The 22,409-nt window shown below is 45.0% G+C and overlaps 1 protein-coding gene across 1 annotated transcript in view; it reads right to left on the reverse strand.

Moving 5' to 3' along the window:
- sptbn5 (spectrin, beta, non-erythrocytic 5) overlaps window positions 1-22,409 on the reverse strand; it is a 282,529-nt gene that overhangs the window by 178,719 nt on the left and 81,401 nt on the right. Inside the window, exons 29-36 of the mRNA XM_073040383.1 lie at window positions 21,448-21,611; window positions 19,666-19,798; window positions 15,223-15,368; window positions 14,417-14,531; window positions 13,548-13,658; window positions 12,274-12,453; window positions 6,599-6,802; window positions 4,768-4,917 (exon numbers count right to left, since the gene is read on the reverse strand). Of these exons, the coding sequence (XP_072896484.1) occupies window positions 4,768-4,917; window positions 6,599-6,802; window positions 12,274-12,453; window positions 13,548-13,658; window positions 14,417-14,531; window positions 15,223-15,368; window positions 19,666-19,798; window positions 21,448-21,611 (1,203 nt within the window). The remainder of the gene's footprint in view (window positions 1-4,767; window positions 4,918-6,598; window positions 6,803-12,273; window positions 12,454-13,547; window positions 13,659-14,416; window positions 14,532-15,222; window positions 15,369-19,665; window positions 19,799-21,447; window positions 21,612-22,409) is intronic.

A 22,409-nucleotide genomic window follows, 5' to 3' on the forward strand; every position in this document is an offset into this window, starting at 1 on the left:
AACTGAAAGCAAATTAAGTAAGGTCCTGGATGATGCCATGGCAGTGTTCAGTGATTGGAAAACTCAAACATTTCAAGGGTAAAATAGTGTCAAATGAAAAGGCTCACCCAAGTTTTACAAAGCCTGTCTGGTTCCTTGTACCGTCTGTGATAAAGTGAGTTAGATTGCATGGAATCTGAAGGAATTCTTTCCAAGGTTGTGTTGAGCCCATGGGCAATACCAATGGTCTTAGTAGCCAAGAAGAATGGGTCTGTCAGGATCTGTGGTGATTTTAAGGTCACCATCAACCCTGTACTGACAGTAGATCAATATCACCTGCCCAAGATTGAGGATATTTTTGCAAACCTTTCTGGAGGGAAACACTTCAGGAAAGTGAACTTAGCTGAGACCTAGCTACTGAAGGAGACGGAAGAAGTGTTTCTCACCATGAACACTCACAATAATAGGCTTATTTCTGCAGTCACATCTGCACCTGCACTCTGGCAGAAAGCTATGGACCAGGTGCTGCAAGGCTGCCCGGGCACTCAGAGTTACCTGGATGACATCATTGTTACTGATAAGGACGACAACCAACATCTTAAAAAAGTCAAGACAGTGTCAACAATATTTAAAGATTATGGGCTCAGAGCACAACACAACAAGAATGTATTATTTACACCAAGCATCACTTACTGTGGTCACACCATTGACACACAAGATTTACACAAGTGTGCTGACAAAATCCAAGCATTGGTGGATGCCCAGAAGCTAAAGGATGTGTCATGTCCAAAATCTTTTTTGGGATTCGTCAATTACTATAACGATTTCCTGCCAAACTTGGCTATGTGCTCCACCCCTTGAAATCATTACTACAGATCGGGAAGAAATGGCAATGGACAAGGCAGTGTGAGGTGGCTTTCTAAGAAGTAAAGGAAATGGTGATGTCAGACACTGTATCCACTTTATCCAGTGAAGCTTGCTAACACATCCAGAAGAAGGGTACCCAGAGCTGTCAGAACCACTTCCTGCAGTCCCAGAGTCAATGCTATAACCACCATGGAGGAGACCCCAGAACCTGAGATTGTTTCACAGCCACAAGTCTCAACTTCCAAAGCACAGTGATCCCCCTTGTTAAGAAAGATGTTATCCCACAAGAGTAAGAAATTCTCTATAGCCAAGAAATCTTTAGGCCTGAATGGGATAATTAAAAATTGACCATGCTGTGGATATCTCTACAGTAGTTGTGTTATATAGCCCACTGAATGTAGATTGTACCACCACGTCATATGCATGCTTAAAGTAACAACAAAGTTCAACTGGCATTCCCAGCTCCCTTGTTTTCCTTTCAATTGGTTCAATGGTTTGGAGTTACAAAATATTACAGTCCAGGTCACAGTTGCTAAGATTGTCCAAGTGTCATCAAAGAGGAACAGGTTAATGAGAGCTCAGGTATCAAAGAAGATGTAAAAAGAGAAATCAAATGAAATAACATGTTGGGGCTGAGCAATGAAGAATGCAGAGCTCTTGGAGATCCAAATTAAAGGGGAAGCAGGAAATACTCAGTAGATTAGGGAGGGAGAGGGAGAGAGGTAGAGGGGAAGGGGGAGAGAGAGAGATAGGGGAAAAGGTGATAATGAGAGGGAGGGAGAGGGAGAGGGGAGGAAGAGAGACAGAGACAGACAGATATGGGAAGGGGCGAGGGAGTAGGGGAGAGTGAGGGAAGGAGAGAGAGAGATAGGGAAAGGAGAGAGTGGGATGGGGTGGGAGAAGGGGGAGAGAGAGTGGGATGGGGTGGGAGAAGGGGGGAGAGAGAGGGAGAAGGTGAGAGAGGGGGAGGGAGTGAGAGAGAGACAGACAGAGAAAGAGAGAGGGAGATGGAGGTGGGGGGGGGAGAGAGAGAGATTTATTTAAAGTTATAGGTCTATGACCTTACATCAAAAGAAGAATGAATTATTTGTCATTGTTAAGTTGCGAGGACTGCAAGTCACTTATGTGTTTTCAAACTTTAACTAGAACAGTATAGGATGCAAAAGATGTCAAGGTCACACAGGACTGGGGTGGAGAATTGAAGTAGCAGGTGTCTGGAATGTCATGATCATCCTGCTATCTTGCAGACTGAATGAAAGAGGCCATCTGTTTTCTGTAATATAGAAGGAACCACATTTGCGAGCTCCAAAAGTAGTGAAGAAGAAAAGCAAGTGGACTGCTGCTTCACTTGGAAGGACGGTTCAAATCCCAAATGAGGCAAGAGGGCAGACAAGCCGAAAGAGAAGTGACCAGTGTTTGAACCTTTCCAGTAACATTTCCAAAATGATTCTGATTAACATTATTAATAACATCTTTGATGGATTTATTCTTGCACCATGCACTTTAATATGTGCAGAGTCTTTGACAGAGTTAGGCAGGAAGCTGTAGCATCCTGCTCTAAAACCTCTCCACCATTGTCTGGCCAGGTCCATTCTTTTCTACTGACTTGCAGAAAGAGATTTACTAACCATGGTTTGTCCTTTTACCATTCCTAGTGCTGGTCCATTCGAGCTTCCTGCTATTTCTCATCTCAATACTACCAATCAGCATGTCATCCAGAAACAGGATACCAGTCTCCATATAATTGCTGATGACATCCATTTATACTTTGACAGGAACCCCTTCATTGTTTGTAAATTTTCTAGCATCCATTTCTACTGAATGAAGAGGTATTTTCCTCAACATTGTGAAGACCTAAGCTATTGTCTTCACTTCCAATTCCTTTTCCTAGGACCAACTCCATCTCTTTGTGGCATCAGTTTGAAATGGAATAAACTGTTTCCAACCTTCGTATTTTGACCCTGAGATCACGTACAAACCATATACCTGAGCCGTCACTAATAACCCCTATTTTCACCTCGTGCTGCTTCTGATCTTCTGCTGACAAAACCCTCATTCAACTTTATTACTTCTGTTTTTATGCAATGGCGGCAGGCTTCTTTCACTTTGCCATCCTTAAACCCAAAGCCATCTGAAACTTCCCTCATCTTGCACGAAATCCCTTCACTTTTGTCCATCGTTTATTGTCCCAACTCTCCCAATCCCTATAACTTTCTCCAGTCTCACCAGCTTTTCAGCCACCAGTTTAAATTTTAACCACTTGTAAGAAGCTAAATTTAGTTTCCTTAGCGTTGGTCATAAAGACATTGAATCCTGCAGGACAGAAAAAGGCCCTTTGGCCCGTTGAGTATGGGTCAACTATCACACATCCATTTATATTAATCTCATTTTGGTCTCCCCACATTCCATAAGACCACAAAGTATGGGAGCAGAATTAGGCAATTTGGCCCATTGAGTCTGCTCTGATTTCCATTAAGTCCCTCCAGAATCTACCACTCATTACAGTGGCCATTTAACCAATTACCAGCTCAGACATCTTTGAGATGAGGCATGAAACCAGAGTCCCCAGAGGAAATCCATGCAGTCACAGGGAGAACCTGTAAACTCCACACAGGTAGTACCCGAAGTCAGGAGCAAAACCAGTCATGGGGTAACGGTTTCGACTGCTTTGCTTCTGGTAGCTATGGTCACAGGTTCTGGAATTTCCTCCCTAAATCTCTCCACTTTTCCATTAAGATGCTGCATTAAGATCTTTTTGTTTGACCAAGCTTTTGATCATCCACTCTGAAATCATACGTGAATTGGCCTCAACTTTCGTTTGATAATGTCCTGCCAAAATGACCTAGTGATTTTAAGCAACATCTTGCTACAATATTTCAGCAGCTATCCTTCTAGACAGCCAAACAAATGTAAGAGGTTAGATGTAAAAATGTAATTTAAACGAAGGAATGAATATTCCAAGAGTTGCAGAGACAATAACATAGTATAAACAGCAGGAGAAGATAGAAAACTAATTTATCTAATAAGCATAGTTGTAATATTTGGAATATTGGGGAATATTGGTAGCCTGGGTTGGCTATTTGGAAGTTTGGTTGATTGCCAAGCTTGGCAAGATGTTTGCAGACGTTTTAGCTCCAACTGAGAAGCTATCAGCAGTGCAGCAATCTGGAGAGCTGTTCTTCAGATGAAAATTAAAGGACACTCTATCTGTTTAATCAAGCAATGTTTAAAGTTTTGATCGCCATTCAAAGATGACCTTGAAAGGAGACACTCAATAGTGTTCATGATTCCGACTCAGACAGCCAAGAGTTCCAGCCTCAGTGCAGACTGGAGTACCCAACCCCAGCTCAGGCTGACACTATGGAACAGTAACTTGGGGTGAGACATTGATGATAAAATGACACCTGGCACAATATTGGGAAGTTCTTTCTGCCCAAAAACACCAACCAGTTCAGAGTCAATTCAACATCACATTGCTATCTCAGTGGTGTATTTCCATCTGCAAATTAGCAGCAGCATTTCACACAAGTGCAAGAGGAATGATATTTCTAAAGTACTTTTCAAATTGCAAGGAGGTTCGTAATGAACGTAAATGAAGACTGTGCCATGGAGTCATAGTGTAGGATCTTTGCGCCATCCAGTCCATACTGATGACAGTGCCCACCCAGCCAATCCCAGTTTCCATATCCTGCTAAGCCCCACCCCTCCATGTATCAATCCAAGTGATACTATTGAACCTGCCTCGACCACTTCCTCTGGCTATGCTTCCTCTTCTGAAGAGGTGAGGAAATGTTTCTTGAGTGCCTGGAAGGGCAGCATAGCTCTGCAAGGGACAACTGAAGCCAAAATCACAACACTGGGCTTGCTGCCTGGGCACACTTGGTGGCGAAAGGACAACTCCTACATTATGATCTCACCCACCTCCTGTGAATTCATGATTGTTTCCATGTGGGCAGCGTCTCTGAAGAAAACCTGCTCCAGGTGCATCCTCTCCAGCCAGCCCTTCTTCAGCTCCCACTGACTATACAGATCCGCTCTCTCCTTCTGCAGACTATCAACTTTGTCTTTGACCTAGAGGACAACACAAGGGGTGGGTTAGACCCGCAGACAGGGGACTGCCGGACAAGGAAAGTAGAGGCAGGAGTCGGCCATCTGCTTTACCACGAAGTCAGCTGATCTTTTACCTCAGCAACACTCTCCAGCATTAGCCACACGCCTGGACTCCTGCTGAGGAGCTATCCCTCGGAGAGCAAAGGTACAGGCAGAATGGGAGTAGGCAAAGGGGAAGGGTAGAGTAGAGATGGAAATGGAAAGGTAGAAGGAACAAACGGAGGTAAAGAGTGAAGAAGGAAGGCATAGAGGGTCAGGAGAGGGGATGTGGACAGAGATGGTGGTGCAAGGGAATGGCTATGGAGTGAATAGCAATAATAATAATGATAGCTCATTTAGATAGAGCACCTTTTGTATAGGCAACGTAATTCAAACTACTTTACAATGGGAGAAAGTTAAGAGGGTGGACAGACGGATGAGAGTGGTGGAAAAGATGGGAAGGCAGACCCAGAGTGAGTGGATGATGGAGGAGTGGAGGTGGTTGGGCAGAGGAAGTGAGACAGGTGAAGGGATGGAGCACATGGACAGAAGGAGAGTGGTGGGATGGATGTAATGAGGGCAGGCAGGCTGAGGAAATGAGATCAAGTGGAGGGCAAGTTCACGGGTATTGACAGAAGGAGGGGTAATGTGGAAGGAGGTGAGAGTTAGAGTGACGAGGAATATGGGAAAGTGAGTGGTGTGTAAGGTGGTGGAGAGGCAAAATGTGTGAGAGGAGGGGGAGGGAAATGGGGAAGTGAGAAGGTGAGAGAAAGAAGGAGAGAGGATAAAGGAGAGAGGAAAGAGAGAGAGAAAGTGAAAGGGAACAAGAGGAAGAGGCAAGAACAAGAGTGTGATTGAGGGTGAAGTGAGAAAGAAGGAAGGCAAACGGAGAAGGTGATTGAGATAGTGAGGACGTGGAGCTGAGGAAGGAAGTAAGAGGGAAGGGACTCCTGAGAGTGAGGGGGAGAGAGAGGGAAGTAGTTAATGAAGTGGGGGTGAAAGAGACAGGAAACAAGAAAGGGGGTGGTGAGAGAGAGGAAATAGAGAGAGTGGGTGGTGAGGAGAATGAGTGAGAAGGGGCAGGTGAGGGGGGAGTTGAGAAAGGAGGTGTGTGGAGTTGAGAGAGGGTGGAGGCGAGAGAGGGGGAAGTTGATATAAAAGGGAGGGGAGTTGAGGGGGAGGTGAGAGGGGGAGTTGAGATATGGGGAAGATGAGAGAGGAGGAAGGTGATAAAGAGGGGAGGGGAGTTGAGGTGAGAGAGGGCAAGGTGTAAATGAAAGGGGAAGGGAGGTGAGGGGGACAGGGGGAGGTTAGAGGGAGAGAGAGGGGAGTGGGGACAGAAGGTGAGGGAGAGAGTATGGGGAGGGGAGGGGGGAGAGCAGGGAAAGATTAAGGTGATGATTGGTAAAACCAGGCACCCAAGTTGGTGGGAGTGGAAACATTAGGAGGTTAAAGGACCAAGAGAACAAATTATGTGAGAGAGAGAGAGAGGGAGAGGGAGAGGGAGAGGGAGAGAGAACGAACAGTAGAAGTGGAAGATGGATTGGAGAAACAACAAAAGGAAAAAAAGACTGCATTTAAACAAAGTTTAGGAATTTTAAGAAGATGAATGAAAAGAAAATCTAGAGAAAGAGGGAAGTGAAAGGTTGCTGAATGTTCTCACTTCTTTGGAGGTGGATGGCTCCATCTGCAGGATGTCATAACCTAAGCTGAGCAGATGTCTGTAAGTCTCTTCGCGAGCATCAATTTCAGCCCGGAGCTGCTGGTGCTGGTTTAGTTTTAAATCAGTCATGGAGCTGTTTCGGGTGGTCTCCTCCACTTTCATCTCCCTCATCAAACCGGTCGACCAGGAGAAGTAATCCCGCACCTAGGAGACACAAAGTCCAAAACGTGCTTGGAGAAGGAGTGTGCATATAGGATCACATGGTGAGTAAAAGAAAGCTTGATAACTATTTCTCTGACAAGAAATCATTCTTTTACCTAGGTGACTTAGAAAATACTTATTTTGTGCAAATCACTTTTGTCAGTCAGAGAAGTGCAGCAGAAGGCTTAAACTTCTGCTGAACTGATTTGATGCCGAGCTTATTCAGCTTGTCCTGTGTTGAAACACAAGCCATTATAATTACTAACACTCAGATAACTAAGATTAGAATCAGAATCAGGTTTATTATCACCAGCATAGGTTGTGAAATTTGTTCACTTAGCGGCAGCAGTACAATGCAATACATGATAAATATAGGGAAAAAATGAATTACAGTAAGTATATATGTGTAAGTATTAAATAGTTACATTGAAATAAGTCGTTCAAAAACAGAAATAAAGAAGTAGTGAGGTGGTGTTTATGTTTTAAGGTAGGAGAGAAAAGTAGAACTGGAACCCAAGTTGGTGGGAGAGGAGACATGAGGAGGTGAGAGGACCAAGAACTGAGGAAGAGGGCAAATGATAATACATAGAGAGAAATCAAATGGCAGAGGGGAAGAAGCTGTTCTTGAATTGCTAAGTATGTGCCTTTAGGCTCCTGTACCTCCTTCCTGATGGTAGCAATGAGAACAAGGCATGACTTGGGTGATGGGGGTCAATAGACAATAGACAATAGGTACAGAAGTAGACCATTCGGCCCTTCGAGCCTGTACCGCCATTTTGAGATCATGGCTGATCAACTACTATCAATACCCGGTTCCTGCCTTGTCCCCATATCCCTTGATTCCCCTATCCATAAGATACCTATCTAGCTCCTTCTTGAAAGCATCCAGAGAATAGGCCTCCACTACCTTCCGAGGCAGTGCATTCCAGACCCCCACAACTCTCTGGGAGAAGAAGTTTTTCCTTAACTCTGTCCTAAATGACCTACCCCTTATTCTCAAACCATGCCCTCTGGTATTGGACTCTCCCAGCATCTGGAACATATTTCCTGCCTCTATTTTGTCCAATCCCTTAATAATCTTATATGTTTCAATCAGATCCCCTCTCAATCTCCTTAATTCCAGCGTGTACAAGCCCAGTCTCTCTAACCTCTCTGCGTAAGACAGTCCAGACATCCCAGGAATTAACCTCGTGAATCTACGCTGCACTTCCTCTACAGCCAGGATGTCCTTCCTTAACCCTGGAGACCAAAACTGTACACAATACTCCAGGTGTGGTCTCACCAGGGCCCTGTACAAATGCAAAAGGATTTCCTTGCTCTTGTACTCAATTCCCTTTGTAATAAAGGCCAACATTCCATTAGCCTTCTTCACTGCCTGCTGTACTTGCTCATTCACCTTCAGTGACTGATGAACAAGGACTCCGAGATCTCTTTGTATTTCTCCCTTACCCAACTCTACACCGTTCAGATAATAATCTGCCTTCCTGTTCTTACTCCCAAAGTGGATAACCTCACACTTATTCACATTAAATGCCATCTGCCAAGTATCTGCCCACTCACCCAGCCTATCCAAGTCACCCTGAATTCTCCTACCATCCTCATCACATGTCACACTGCCACCCAGCTTAGTATCATCAGCAAATTTGCTGATGTTATTTTCTATGCCTTCATCCAAATCATTAACGTCAATGGTAAACAGCTGTGGTCCCAATACCGAGCCCTGTGGCACCCCACTAGTCACCACCTGCCATTCTGAGAAACACCCATTCACCACTACCCTTTGCTTTCTATCTGCCAACCAGTTTTCTATCCATGTCAATGCCTTCCCCCCGATGCCCTGAGCTTTGATTTTACCCACCAATCTCCTATGTGGGACCTTATCAAATGCCTTCTGAAAATCGAGGTACACTACATCCACTGGATCTCCCTTGTCTAACTTCCTGGTTACATCCTCGAAAAACTCCAACAGATTAGTCAAGCATGATTTACCCTTGGTAAATCCATGCTGGCTCGGCCCAATCCTATCACTGCTATCTAGATATGTCACTATTTCATCCTTAATAATGGACTCTAGCATCTTCCCCACTACTGATGTTAGGCTGACAGATCAATAGTTCTCTGTTTTCTCCCTCCCTCCTTTCTTAAAAAGTGGGATAACATTAGCCATTCTCCAATCCTCAGGAACTGATCCTGAATCTAAGGAACATTGGAAAATGATTACCAATGCATCCGCAATTTCCAGGGCCACCTCCTTTAGTACCCTGGGATGCAGACCATCTGGACCTGGGGATTTGTCAGCCTTCAGTCCCATCAGTCTTCTCATCACTGTTTCCTTCCTAATGTCAATCTGTTTCATTTCCTCTGTTACTCTATGTCCTTGGCCCATCCATACATCTGGGAGATTGCTTGTGTCTTCCGTAGTGAAAACAGATCTAAAGTACTCATTAAATTCTTCTGCCATTTCTGTTTCCCATAACAATTTCACCCAATTTATTCTTCAAGGGCCCAACATTGTTCTTAACTATCTTCTTTCTCTTCACATACCTAAAAAAGCTTTTGCTATCTTCCTTTATATTCCTGGCTAGCTTGCATTCGTACCTAATTTTTTCTCCCCGTATTGTCTTTTTAGTTAAGTTCTGTTGTTCCTTAAACACTTCCCAATCATCTGTCCTCCCACTCACCTTAGCTCTGTCATACTTCCTTTTTTTTTTAATGCTATGCAATCTCTGACTTCCTTTGTCAACCACTGTGGCCCCTTTTCCCCCTTTGAATCCTTCCTTCTCTGGGGGATGAACTGATTTTGCACCTTATGCATTATTCCCAAGAATACCTGCCATTGCTGTTCCACTGTCTTTTCTGCTAGGCTATCCGTCCAGTCAACTTTGGCCATCTCCTCCCTCATGGCTCCATAGTTTCCCCTGTTCATCTGCAACACTGACACCTCCGAGCTGCCCTTATCCTTCTCAAATTGCAGATAAAAACTTATCATATTATGATCACTACCTCCTAATGGCTCCTTTACTGCAAGATCGCTTATCAAATCCTGTTCATTACATAACACTAAATCCAGAATAGTCTTGTCCCTGGTCGGCTCTTGTACAAGCTGTTCTAAGAATGCATCCCATAGGCACTCTACAAACTCCCTATCCTGTGGTCCAGCACCAACCTGATTCTCCCAGTTCACCTGCATGTTGAAATCCCCCATAACTACTGCGACATTACCTTTGCCACATGCCAATGTTAACTCCCTATTCAACTTGCACCCAATATCCATGCTACTGTTTGGTGGCCTGTAGACAACACCCATTTGGGTCCTTTTGCCCTTACTGTTCCTCAGTTCTATCCACACAGACTCTACTTCTCCTGACCCTATGTCCCCCCTTGCAAAGGACTGAATCTCATTCCTCACCAACAGGGCCACCCCACCCCCTCTGCCCACATTTTTGTCCCTACGATAGCACGTATACCCTTGTACATTCATTTCCCAGGTCTGATCTCCCTGCAGCCATGTCTCCGTTATCCCAACAACATCATAGTTACCCATTCGCACCTGGGCTTCAAGCTCATCCGCCTTATTTCTGACACTTCGTGCATTCAGATATAGAATTTTTAGCCCATTTCTCCTCTCTCTGTTTGAATCGCTGCCTATTGTGCTTAACCCAGCTTCCCGAACTCCCATTGGGCTATACGCCCCTAGAATTTTGTTGTCCTTCCTACATTTACTTATTCTTTCAACACATTTAACTCCATGTTCCATCAGACCATCCCTCTGTACATGAGTCCTCCTTATCACTTGTTCCGCCTCACCTTTCTCTACTACACACTTAATATTCTGGAACCGTGTAGTCCCCACCTGTCCTTTATTCTTCCTCTCGCTATCCTCTCTCGCATTCTGGATCCCCGCCCCCTGCAAATTTAGTTTAAACCCCCCCAAGAAGCACTAGCAAACTTACCTGCAAGAATGTTAGTACCACTCCAGTTCAGGTGTAAACCGTCCCTTTGGAACAGATCCCACCTTCCCTGGAACAAAGCCCAATTATCTACAAACCTGAAGCCCTCCCTCCTGCACCATCCTCTCAGCCACGTATTAATCTTTATAATCCTGTTCCTTGCCTCACTCGCACGTGGCACAGGTAGCAATCCTGAGATTGTTACCCTGGAGGTCCTGCTCTTCAGCTTCGCACCTAACTCCCTACGCAGGACCCCCTCACTCATCCTACCCACGTCATTACCCATGTCCTTAATGATGGATGCTGCCTTTTTGATGCATCGTTCCTTGAAGATGTCCTGGGTACTACAGAGGCTGTACCCATAAGGAGGCTGACAAATTTCACAACTTCCTACAACTCACTTCAACCCTATGCATTAGCCCCCTCCCCCTATACCAGACGGTGATGCAGCCAGTCAGAATGCTCTCTATGGTACATCTGTAGAAGTTTTTGAGTGTTTTAGGTGACAGACCACATCTCCTCAAACCCCTAAACACTGCCGTGGCTTCTTTATACAGTAGCTGCATCCAGGTTCAGTCCTCAGAGATCTTGACACCCAGGAACTTGAAGCTGCTCACTCTTCTGATCCCTCTTTGAGGATTAGTTTGTGTTCCCTTGTCTGACTCTTCCTGAAGTCCACATTCAACTCTTTTGTCTTGCTGATGCTGAGTGCCAGGTTGTTGCTGTGACACCACTCAACTAGCCTGGTGTATCTTGTTCCTGTATGCCCTCTCGTCACCATCTGAGATTCTGCCAACAACGGTTGTATCATCACAAACTTATAGCTGGTATTTGAGCTATGCCTAGCCACGCAGTCATCGTTATAGAGAGAGTAGAGCCGTAGGCTAAGCACACAGGCCCGAGATGCGCCAGTGTTGATTGTCAGTGAAAATGTGGAGGTGTTATCACCAATCTGCACAGATCATGGTCTTCTGGTTAGGAAGATGAGGATCCAGTTGTCGAGGAAGGCATGAGGCCCAGGTTCTGGAGCCTTTCGATCTGGACTGTAGGAATGATGGTGTTAAGTGCTGAGCTATAGTTACTGTCACATGGTGTGTGAGTGAAATTTCTCAGAGATGCTATTTGCCTGTTTGGACGTGAGATTGCCCTGGAACTCCTATACAATTTGTCCTCATGCTCCTTCTCAGAGTTTTTCAATTTCACCCTATCCCCACCCCCAAACCCTAACCCCAGCTCCACGTACTGATCCCAGGCAGAGTTGCTGCCTTGTCAAACTGGGACCCTGTCTGCCTTCTCCGATGGACATATTTCAAGAGGAGCAGGCAATTTCTACCTGTTCCCTGGACATTTTCAAGCCATGAAACTACATCATTGCTTCATTGTCAGTTGGAGTTTGCAAACTTCTACCATGTACAAAGTGGCAAGTGCACTTGTTTTAATATACTTCCAATGTGACCACACCTGGTAAAAACAAATGGTGCTGCATTAATATTAATCTGCAACTTCCGCTCCAACCGTACTCACCTGTACCAGGAACTGTTGGATCTTACAGGTCTTCTCCACAGACTCCCTTCGCTGGTCCACTTTGCTCCTGAGGCTCTCCCAGTTCTCTACCACTGCCGTCTGCTTGGCCTGCAGGACCACGCTCTGCTCCGTCGTGCACCTGTGCAGTACCCCATCTGCTGCATCCAGCAGTTCCTGCATCTGAGATCACAGGGATCGCAACACAATCAACCTCTTTATCTGCGCCTTACTGACACAAATAGCTCTCAGTCTCAGTACAGCACCCTCTCTCCTCCAAATGCAGGCGTGGCTAATCCCTGTACCATCAGCAAGTGGGAGATGGGAACTTTCTGACAGGCTGTGGGGTCAATTGGAGTTTCTAACGTGGGGATATGTACGGTGACAAGTGAATCTGCAAACAAGAGCCTTAAAGCATGCAGCAGGGACGCTGTGAAACAGAGAGGGAGAATGGGGGCAGAGGGGGAGGGAAGAGGGGGGAGAAGAGGGGAGAGAGGAGGGTAGAGGGGGACTTGGAGGAGGAAAGAGGGGAGAAAGTAAAGGTCAGGAGGGGAGAGGCTAGTGGTCAGGAGTGATGAGGGGAGTGAGAGAGGAATGATGAGGGAGGCGAGAGAGGAGTGAGGGAGGGGAGAAGGAAGGGGGAGAGGGGGAGAGTGAGGCAAGGTGGGGAGAAGGGGGCCTTCCTAACTTGTTGAAGTAGTGGAATTGTTCATTTTCACTGACATCTGTTTCTGGCATCTCCAAGCCTGGGTGCTTGAAACCTCAGTGAGCAAAACAGTTCTGAATTGTCTTACTGCTTATTTCTTGCCAACTACCAGTGACAAAAATCACAGCTTTTTGAACAAAAACACATGCAACTGATGCTATTTAAGAGCTATTTGCCCTATGCACGGTATAGTGTCCAATGGCCACACAACTGACCCTAGTTTGAAACAGTTCAGCAACAACCACCTGTCCCAATTAAGTGGCATATTTCTCCCAAATAAACAGAGAGGATCCTGGCTATCTTCTGGATTAATTTTTGTTCTTTAAGAGTTGTCCCAAATAAGTGGCTGCCCTGATTAACCGGAATCCATTGTGCATTATTTTGAACCATGATTTGAGAGAGAAGGATATAGCACTAAGATGTCATCAGATAATGGATTTCTGCTACAGAACGGATGTTCTCCCTCCAGCCAGTGTAAGGTACGGGAATGCACATCAATCTAGCCCTGTCTCCTCTCACCACTCCATTTGAACGGCTGGCAAGATGTGATATAAAGTTAAATGCCATCAACCTGCTGCTCAACTCCCAACAGCTCATGCTCCAGTGCTTCATGCACACGCAGTTGTGCTTGAACACTCCGCAGGTCCTTTGCAATCTCATCGGGGATGCTTTTCAACTTCTCCTGGAGAGACAGAAACAAGGAACAAATGAGAGAATACACTTTGAATTTTGCCGATTAGAGCTCCCATTGTTCCATTGTATTTATAGTTGTATTTAATATTCTCATGTGTGCTGTCGACTATGCCACCTGGTGTACATGACAGTAAACTTATCATGGTTAAGATTGCCAAAGCAGTTTGGAAAATTTCAGCAGAGGAACCAACAGGCTGAACCTGTGGAGCAGGTCACACTTTCAAATAAGCTCTTCTCGGTCTCCCAGCAGGGTACAGCTATCAATTTTAACCAGAGCTCCTTCCAATGACAAATTGTGCCATCTTCATCAGGGATCTCTACTCCAGCGGTATATCTACACCCGTCATCCGTCCCTCCTGATTGGTTAGTCCTCATCCAATCAGGTTTCCACTCTCCCACTTTGTTAACAATGGAATTCCAGTACCTTCATCTTTGTTAACATTCTTTTTCTCTAGTTTAATTTCAATGGCTTCCTTTGCCAGGTGGTCCCAAAAGCCAATGGCAGGGGCAGACAATGGTGGTATGTATACCACCAGACTAGACATGCTCAGGCATCGTCCTTGATGATGAAGATGGCAGAGTTTGTCATCGCAACATCAGTTAAAATCGATACCTGTACCTGGCTGGAAGCCAGAGAAGAATTTATTCACCATATATACTGGGAAAGCACTAGATCCTTTTTCAGCCACATTTTCAGTTTTCCCAAAATATCATCTTGTTATTTTGCAAAATGCCCAAAGTTCCTACCTCAATGAGGGTCAGAGCATCAGCCAGGTCTTGGACACACTTGTGAAATTCCACAGCATCACTCAGTCTTTGTCCCCGATTCTGGATCCGCTCCCGCAAACTGTTCCATAAACCCCTACAACGTTGGAAAAGATTACAATATTCATAGCCCTATCATACTGTCAATGATATATGGCAGTAGAAATCCAAACAGCTGATCTGATCATTCACAATTCTCAGTTACACAGTACCAGATTGCGGCCTGTTACAACACCCTGCAACCCCCCTTCTTGCCCTGAGGTACGGTACCCATGACCCCTCTCCCACCTTTCTCAATTTCAGATTCAATATTCTACTACTTCCCTTTTCAGTCAATAAGCAGCCTGCAATACCCGACTTCACCCACTCCCAGATGTCTCCTTACTTCTACAGAGAACGTCATTTTGACCCCGCTTCTTACTCCCAGGACTAGAATCTTTGATTGTAAGGGAACTGGGAGGGCTTTTATCTTTGACCTCACACAGTACCCTCTGGGGGTCAGGGTAGCACAGCACGAGGAGCTCCTGCCTCTCACCTCCAGTGTCCTGGCCTGTGAAGTGTTTCACCTTATCCTCTTTGTGACTGAATGGATTTCCTCCAATTTCCTGCACAACGACGTGCACGTAAATGGCCAACACAAATTGACCCTCGTGATGTGTTCTGAAGGAGCTGATGGGAATGTCAGGAGAACAGATTCCTGGGAAAATTGGTGGAGCACTGGAATTGCTCTGTGTGTCACCACAGAACTGACTGAACCACCTCCTTCCATCTCACATGAGAATACTCACCTCAACGTATCCTTTCTCTGCACAATTTCCTCGGACTCCAGCCGCCCTTTCTCAATGAGTGTGTTCACTAAGGTCTCGCAACCTTGGATCCTTTCTTCACCAGCCTCCACTTGGTGCTGGAAATTTTCAAACAATGCCTTCAGGCGCTAACAAGGCAAAACAGCAGAGTGAAAGTGATGTTGTCACACTGCATGATGCATACTTTTTATTAACAGGAATACCAAAGCAAATACTGCAGGTGCTGGTAAATGAAATTTAAAACCACACAAAAACTCACCAGGTAGGGAACATTTGAGGACAGTAGAGTTAATTGGCAACTGGACAATACAAGATAAACACCAAATGAAACAAACATTTTGCACTCTCAAGCTTCTTTCATGATGGTGAAGTGCCCTGTCGTATGCCATGGGTGATCTTGGTCTTTCCATGACCATGACTGTTCTTGGCAAATTTTTCTACAGTGGCAGTGGTTTGCCATTGCCTTCTTCTGGACAGTGTCTTTACAAAACGGTTGACCCCAGCTATTATCAATACTCTTCAGAGATTGTCTGCCTGTTATCAGTGGTCGCATAACCAGGACATGTGTGTAGGCACCAGTTACTCATACAATCACCCACCACCTGCTCCCAGGGCTTCACGTGACCCTGATCAGGGTGGGTGGGGGGTGGGGACAGTGCCGAGCAGGTGCTACACCTTGCCCAAGGGTGACCTGCAGGCTAACAGAGTGAAAGCCCGCCTTACACCTCCTTTGATGGAGACGTATCTCCACCCTGCCACTCAGAAATGACCTGTGCAGTTTTCAAGTCTAAAGGAAGAAATTTTGAATCAGAAGTTGATAATGTTTAGGGCATCTGCAGTGTTTTTGGGATTGAGACCATCTGACTCATAGAACTTGTCTCTCTTCAATGTCATTATTTCTTTTTTCATGCTGTCATTTGCTTAATTTTGGGTTGTTTCTGTCCTGATTTAATATTATTGTCCTTGGGATGTTACTTTACTTCTTCTGACAAAAAAATTTGCCGTTGTCCCAGTTTCTGTGCTTGCCCTCTTTTCTGTAATAAAGTTGTAACTTCTGGCATTGTTTTTCATATTCCTTACAATTTTTCCAATTTTCTAGATCTTACAGTCCGTTTTGATGTTCATACTTGTTATCGGAACTTTACATTTATATCAACTTGGCAGATGTAACAACGGACCCCTCATGTTTTTTCATTTCGAACCTTTTCAGAACAGTAAAAAGAAAGAAGTGCTGACCTTGATCACATATCTCTGATGAATTACCAACCTCTGAAGCTTCAACCCCAACAATCAAATTTAATGCCCCTTTGCCACTGAGATAATTTGGGATTTTTTCCGGCTAATTCCTTTCCAGCTCCTGCCACTCTTGTGTGTGGAGATGGGGCCAAACTCCATGACTTCTCAAATCCAAACCGTTCTTTTCTTTCAGGGAGTCAAACGAGAATATATTACATCTTCCAAACTGGGAACAGACTGCAGGGGTGACACAAATCTAGTGCTCAGAGTTAGGGCCTGTGAAGTTGTCTGTACAAGTTGAGGGAACAATTCACTCTCACTTTGAGAAGCTCTTAAATTATACTCCTTTACAGAATGTGGGTGTTGCTGGCAGAGCAGCCCTTACCATCCATTCAGAATTTTGGGGGTAAGAGTTCCTGGATTTAAAAACAGGACAATGAAACAGTGGTGCAACGGTTCCGAGCGATGACAGTGTACCACTTGGAGGGGACGTTGCAACGGGTTCGCTAAACGCCTGTTGCTCGTCTTTCTGATGGATAGAGCTTCGTGGCATGTAATGTTAGCAAGAAATTACTGTGAGTTTTGTAGATGGAACACAATGTAGCCGTAGTAAGTGTGATGGAGCCTGGTGTATGAACAGACTTTATCTTGAATAAAATGTCGAACACCCAAGTCAGAGCTGCCTTCTTTCAATCAGTTTGAGAATATTCGGTCAGATTCTTAACTTGCACATTGCAGAAGACAGAAAGGGTTTGAAGAAGTGGAATGTCATCCCTTACTTTGGGATACCCTGCGTCTGAAGTGTCCTGGTTATGAAAACGTTTATCAGCTGGTCCAGCAAAGTTCTAGGTCAATAACAGTCCCAGGATATTGATAGTGGTGACTGTCAAGTGGGAGTGCTTAGAGTCTCTCATATTGAATATGGTTCATGCCCCTTGCTGGCCCAAGCATAGCATCTGCTTCACTTACTGAAGAATTGTGAATGGAACTAGGCAGTGCAAACACCTCTGTCACCTAACTGATTATTGAGTTCGACTTAACTTGCTGTTGGAGGGCAAACTTCCATACTGCAAGGTTCTGGCAGAGTTGGAGCTGTGTACAGGAGATCTGGCTGGATTCTCACCACATTTCTTGTTATTTGTACATTTTCAGAGTCTGGGCATTGCTGCTAAGGTCAATGTTTATGACCCTTTCCTATTTGTCTTCCAGTGGTTGGCGGTAAGATTTTTCTCATGAACTATTGCAATTCTTCAGGTAAAGGGACCTCCCGCTACTGAGTAGGAAGTTTCAGGATTTAGATTCAGCAATGATGTAAGGAGAACAATACTTGTCCAAGTCAGAATGGTGTTTAACATGAAGATGGCTCAATGTGACTGCTACCCTAGTACACTTCACTGGGAGACACTGAAGAGGGACGGGGGTTTGGGAAACACTGTTGGAACGGCCCATGCCAATGAACGCTGTGCATGTTATAGAAAGTGCGGGGATTGAATATTGAGGGTGGATTGCTTTGTCCACGACGGTGCTGAGATTCTTCACTGTGATGGCGAGCAGTCATTTCAATCCTGACGTGCTACGTGGATGCCAGCAAGCCTCCTGCAGTCAGGTGGGTGACTCACTCCAAGCTGCTCTTGTAATCGCACTGGCTATGACTGTACCCGTCAGGTCAGAGACAACCCCAGGGCGTTGATGGAAATTCAGCAATGGTGATGTGAATGACTAACTCATGTAGAAGGTTAGAAACACTGTCGGGTACAAGTGCTGCTTCTCACCCATACCTGAGTTTTGCCCAAGTCCTGCAATAGGCAGGATGGACCGCTCCATTTACTGAGCATATTGAACAGAAACTGGCAAGCTGCTGAAAGGAAGGTCATTGCTGAAGCAGTTAAAGAATACTGGGAGGAGTCTGGGAACATCTAAGTGATGCCCTGGGAATATTTACAGTGATTCCCTGGGGAACATCTACAGTGATATCCAGGGGAATATTTACAATGATACCCTGGGGAAAAACCCAGGGAGAAAACCCTGGGAGAAAACTGAAACAGCAGTGGAAAGCCACACTGTCACAGAGGTCAGGGTCCAAACTAGGGCACAGGAATCTACCAGCTCTCACTGTCATCCCTAAACTGCCTCACGCTGTGTCTCTTTCTGCATGCGAATGCACTTCCTAGCTTGGTGCCAAGTTAGGAAAGAACACCGGGGATTCACAAAACCAGTTGTTACCTGATTAACTTGATTAAGTGCTGAGGTGAAATAACAAAGCAGGTTTGGTGAAAGGGCTCGTATAAATAATTATAAAGGGAATTGATATCTCATAGGCCTGCTCAGAAAATGGAAGTACGTGGTTTTAAATGTCTGTGATATATTAAGTACAAATTTATGAATGAGTGCTTTCCTGTTTAGAGAAATACACAGAAGAATCCGCTGAGAGCAGTATTGGTATCAAATCTTAAAACGGCCAGGACTTGAGTGTTGTGCATATAAATTTAGGACTGCATATGATGTTTAGCACTTAAAGGACAAAATAAAGACCTTTGGCAGGAACAACACAGTGAGTCAATATTATCAAAATGTAACTAATTTCAGGACTGAAACAATATCATCACCTTTACGTGCCCTGACATATGATGTGGGTGATCATAGTCTCATGACCATGATTGTTCTTGGCAAATTTTTCTACAGAAGTGGTTTGCCATTGCCTTCTTCTGGGCAGTGTCTTTACAAGTCGGGTGACCCCAATCATTATCAATATTTTTCAGAGGTTGTCTGCCTGTTATCAGTGGTCACATAACCGGGGCTTGTGAGATGCACCAGCTGCTCATACGGCCATCCACCACCTGCTCCCATGGGTTCTCGTGACCCTGATCGGGGGTCTAAGCGGGTGCTACACCTTGTCCAAGGGTGACCTGCAGGTTAGTGGAGGGAAGGAGCACCTTACCCCTCCTTTGCTAGAGACAGATCTCTACCCCACCACCCATCAGCAGTGAGTGCATATTTCCACAGGTGGCAGAAAAGTTGATCTTACAAAAAATCATTTGGGATACCTATCCTATTTAAAATAGTGGAACTGGAAGTAAAATCGAGGTAAGTAGGAGGTGAAATTAAACATTTAGAAATCTCAGTGGCGATGGAGCTGTGGGGAATGTAATGGGAATGCACTCAAAGTTATAGATGCAAAACTGTTTTTACCAGGACATGCAGGTGATCATTTCCATAATCCTCGGAGCTGGCTGTCTGCAGCTGCTGTGTGACCCATTCCTCAAGTTCCTCCAGTTCCCGTAGGCATTTATATAAAACCAGCGTCTCTTCCAGCTTCTGCATCCTGGGAATCGAGAGCACACTTCTTAACAAATTGGCTTCATCATTTCAACAATACATCTGTTCCAAATGAAGTGTCCTTGCGTATAGACACTGCTTGAGGTGTGCCTGGACTCTTGAAATATCGCAGTTGATGTGCACATACACACAAAGTTTTATCTACAAGTCACAGAACAATGATTTATTGTGGGAAAGTTATCTTTGTCACTAACCCAGCACTGACTTGACTGTTTAATTGAAATGGTGAGCATCGTTAACTTATATAAAAGGACAACATGTCAAAACTGATGATTCAAACTGCAGATTAATGATGCTATAGATAGCATGAGGGATTGGTTTAAGCATGACATAGTCAGTAATTATGGGAGGATCCCATGCCAAATAGAATTTAATTAACGGTAGTGTAGTGGTTAGCACAGTGCTTTGCAGTACTAATGACATGAATACATTTCCCACCTCTGTCTGTGCTGAGTTTGTATGTTCTCCCCGTGACCGTGTGGGTTTCCTCCGGGTGCTCCGGTTTCCCCCCACAGTTCAAAGTCGAATCAGTTGGTAGACTAATTGGTCATTGTAAATTGTCCCGTGGTTAGGCCAGGGTTAATTCACAAGGTTGCTGGGCATCTCGGCTCGGAGGACTGAAAGGACCTATCCCACACTGTGGTCTCAATGAATCAATAACTGCAAGGTGATGCACTTTGTGAAGGCAAACAAGGGTAGGACGTATACAGTAAATTGTAGGGACCAATGAATGTTGGAGAACAGAGGGTGCCTGGAGATATCAGTCCTACAACTGGCAGCACAGATGGATAATATGTAGAAGAAGACATGCAGTATGCTTGCTTTTATTGCCGATGGAAAGAATACAATAGCGAGCAGGGTATGTTGCAGCTTTATTGGTCCAGCCACGCTGGAATATCGTGTATTTCTGGTTGCTGCTCTCCAGGAAGCATGTAATTGTGCTGGAAAGGCTGCAGATGAGATTCACCAGGATGTTAGTGCAAAAGGACAAACTGCTGGAGGAACTGGTGGCATCCGTGTGGTGGTGGGGGGGGGGGGGTGAATGGACTGTCCACATTTTCGGTCAAGACCCTTTATCAGAACAGGACTGACAGGACGTTTCTCTCCACAGATGCTGCCCAATCTGTCGAGTTCCTTGCACAGTATGCTTTTTGCTCCAGACCCCAGTGTCTGCAGTCTCTCACATCTCTGTTTCCCCAGGATGTTGCCGAGATTGGAGAATTTCAAATAACAAGCGACTGAACAGGCTGGGTTTGATATTTCTGAGCAGAAGATGTTGAGGGATGGCCTGAGAGCGATATAAAATTATGAGGGGGGAGATAATAAAAACTGTGTTCCCGTAGGGGAGATGTTTACAGCATGAAGATAAGGTTTGTGAGGGATCTGAGGGATTTTTTTTATCCCTAGAGGGTGGTTAGAGTCTAGAATGTGCTGACTGATCAGGCAGTGGATGTAGGTGCTCTCACACGCTTAAGCATCTTGACTTGAATCTCTAGGACATAGAAACTTTAGTGTGGGGAAGAGCAGTATGGATGTGGTAGGCCGCAGGATCTGTATGTCTCTATGTTAACGAGCTTTTAGTCAGGGAGGAGACATGAAGTGCAAAGAGGATGCGTGGGTTCCCCGTTGACATACCTGATGATCCAGTGCTCTTGCAGCTCTTTCAGTTGCCTGTGTAGGTGCTCCTGTGGCTCATCCACCATGTTGAATGTGATGAACCCTCTGAGTGGAAGATCCTGCGAATTTCTCTGCAGTTCCTCGGCGAGACCTCTGGTGTTCTGGATCTGCACCTCCAGAGCCTGAGGATTAAAGGACGCAATAGAAACAAGTGGGAAGAAGTCAGACCTCTACAACCCACATTATGTAGTGGAATGCTGTAACATCCAACACAACTGTGGTGCAGGAGGTACGCCCCGGGTCTGATGACAGATCGCACACCTACTGTGTCCTGCAGGTTCTATATTCCGAGAACATGGCAAACAGCCTCAACTATGGCTGCCGCTAGACCCAGACAGGAATGTCAGCATTTGATGTTGGGGCTTGGCCATTCAATAGGGTTACAGATAGATATTAACATGCTTCTTTTTTTTCCCATTTGGGGTGCTGACCTGCAAGGTATTGCCAGCGTTCATATAGATTACATCAGTACAAAAGCTGCAGCTGTATTTTTACAAATAAAAGTCCAGGAACTGCTTAACATTTACTTATTTCTTAAATACAATGAACCCTGGCTACCTTCCAATCATATTGCAGAGTTTGAGGTGCAGAGCATATGTTCTAAATGCTTACTGTACCACTTTAATTTCACACAGCGTTAATAGTTGACATTTCTATATGAGCACATAAGCTATTCAGTTCCTCAGGTCCTTCCATCAATCAGTGAGATTGTGGTTAATGGAAATTAATCAAGCTCAGATAGACAGTACCTCCCATAAGTTCAAGATAAGCTTATTACTAAAGTCACCATATACAACACTGAGACTCCTTTTCTTGCAGGCATTCACAGTAACTACGAGAAATACAACACAATAGAATCAATGAATGAGCTCACCCAACAGGATGGACAAACAACCAACGTGCAAAAGAAAACAAACTGA

Source organism: Hemitrygon akajei, chromosome 3, assembly GCF_048418815.1.
Source record: "Hemitrygon akajei chromosome 3, sHemAka1.3, whole genome shotgun sequence".
NCBI classification, from domain to species: domain Eukaryota; kingdom Metazoa; phylum Chordata; class Chondrichthyes; order Myliobatiformes; family Dasyatidae; genus Hemitrygon; species Hemitrygon akajei.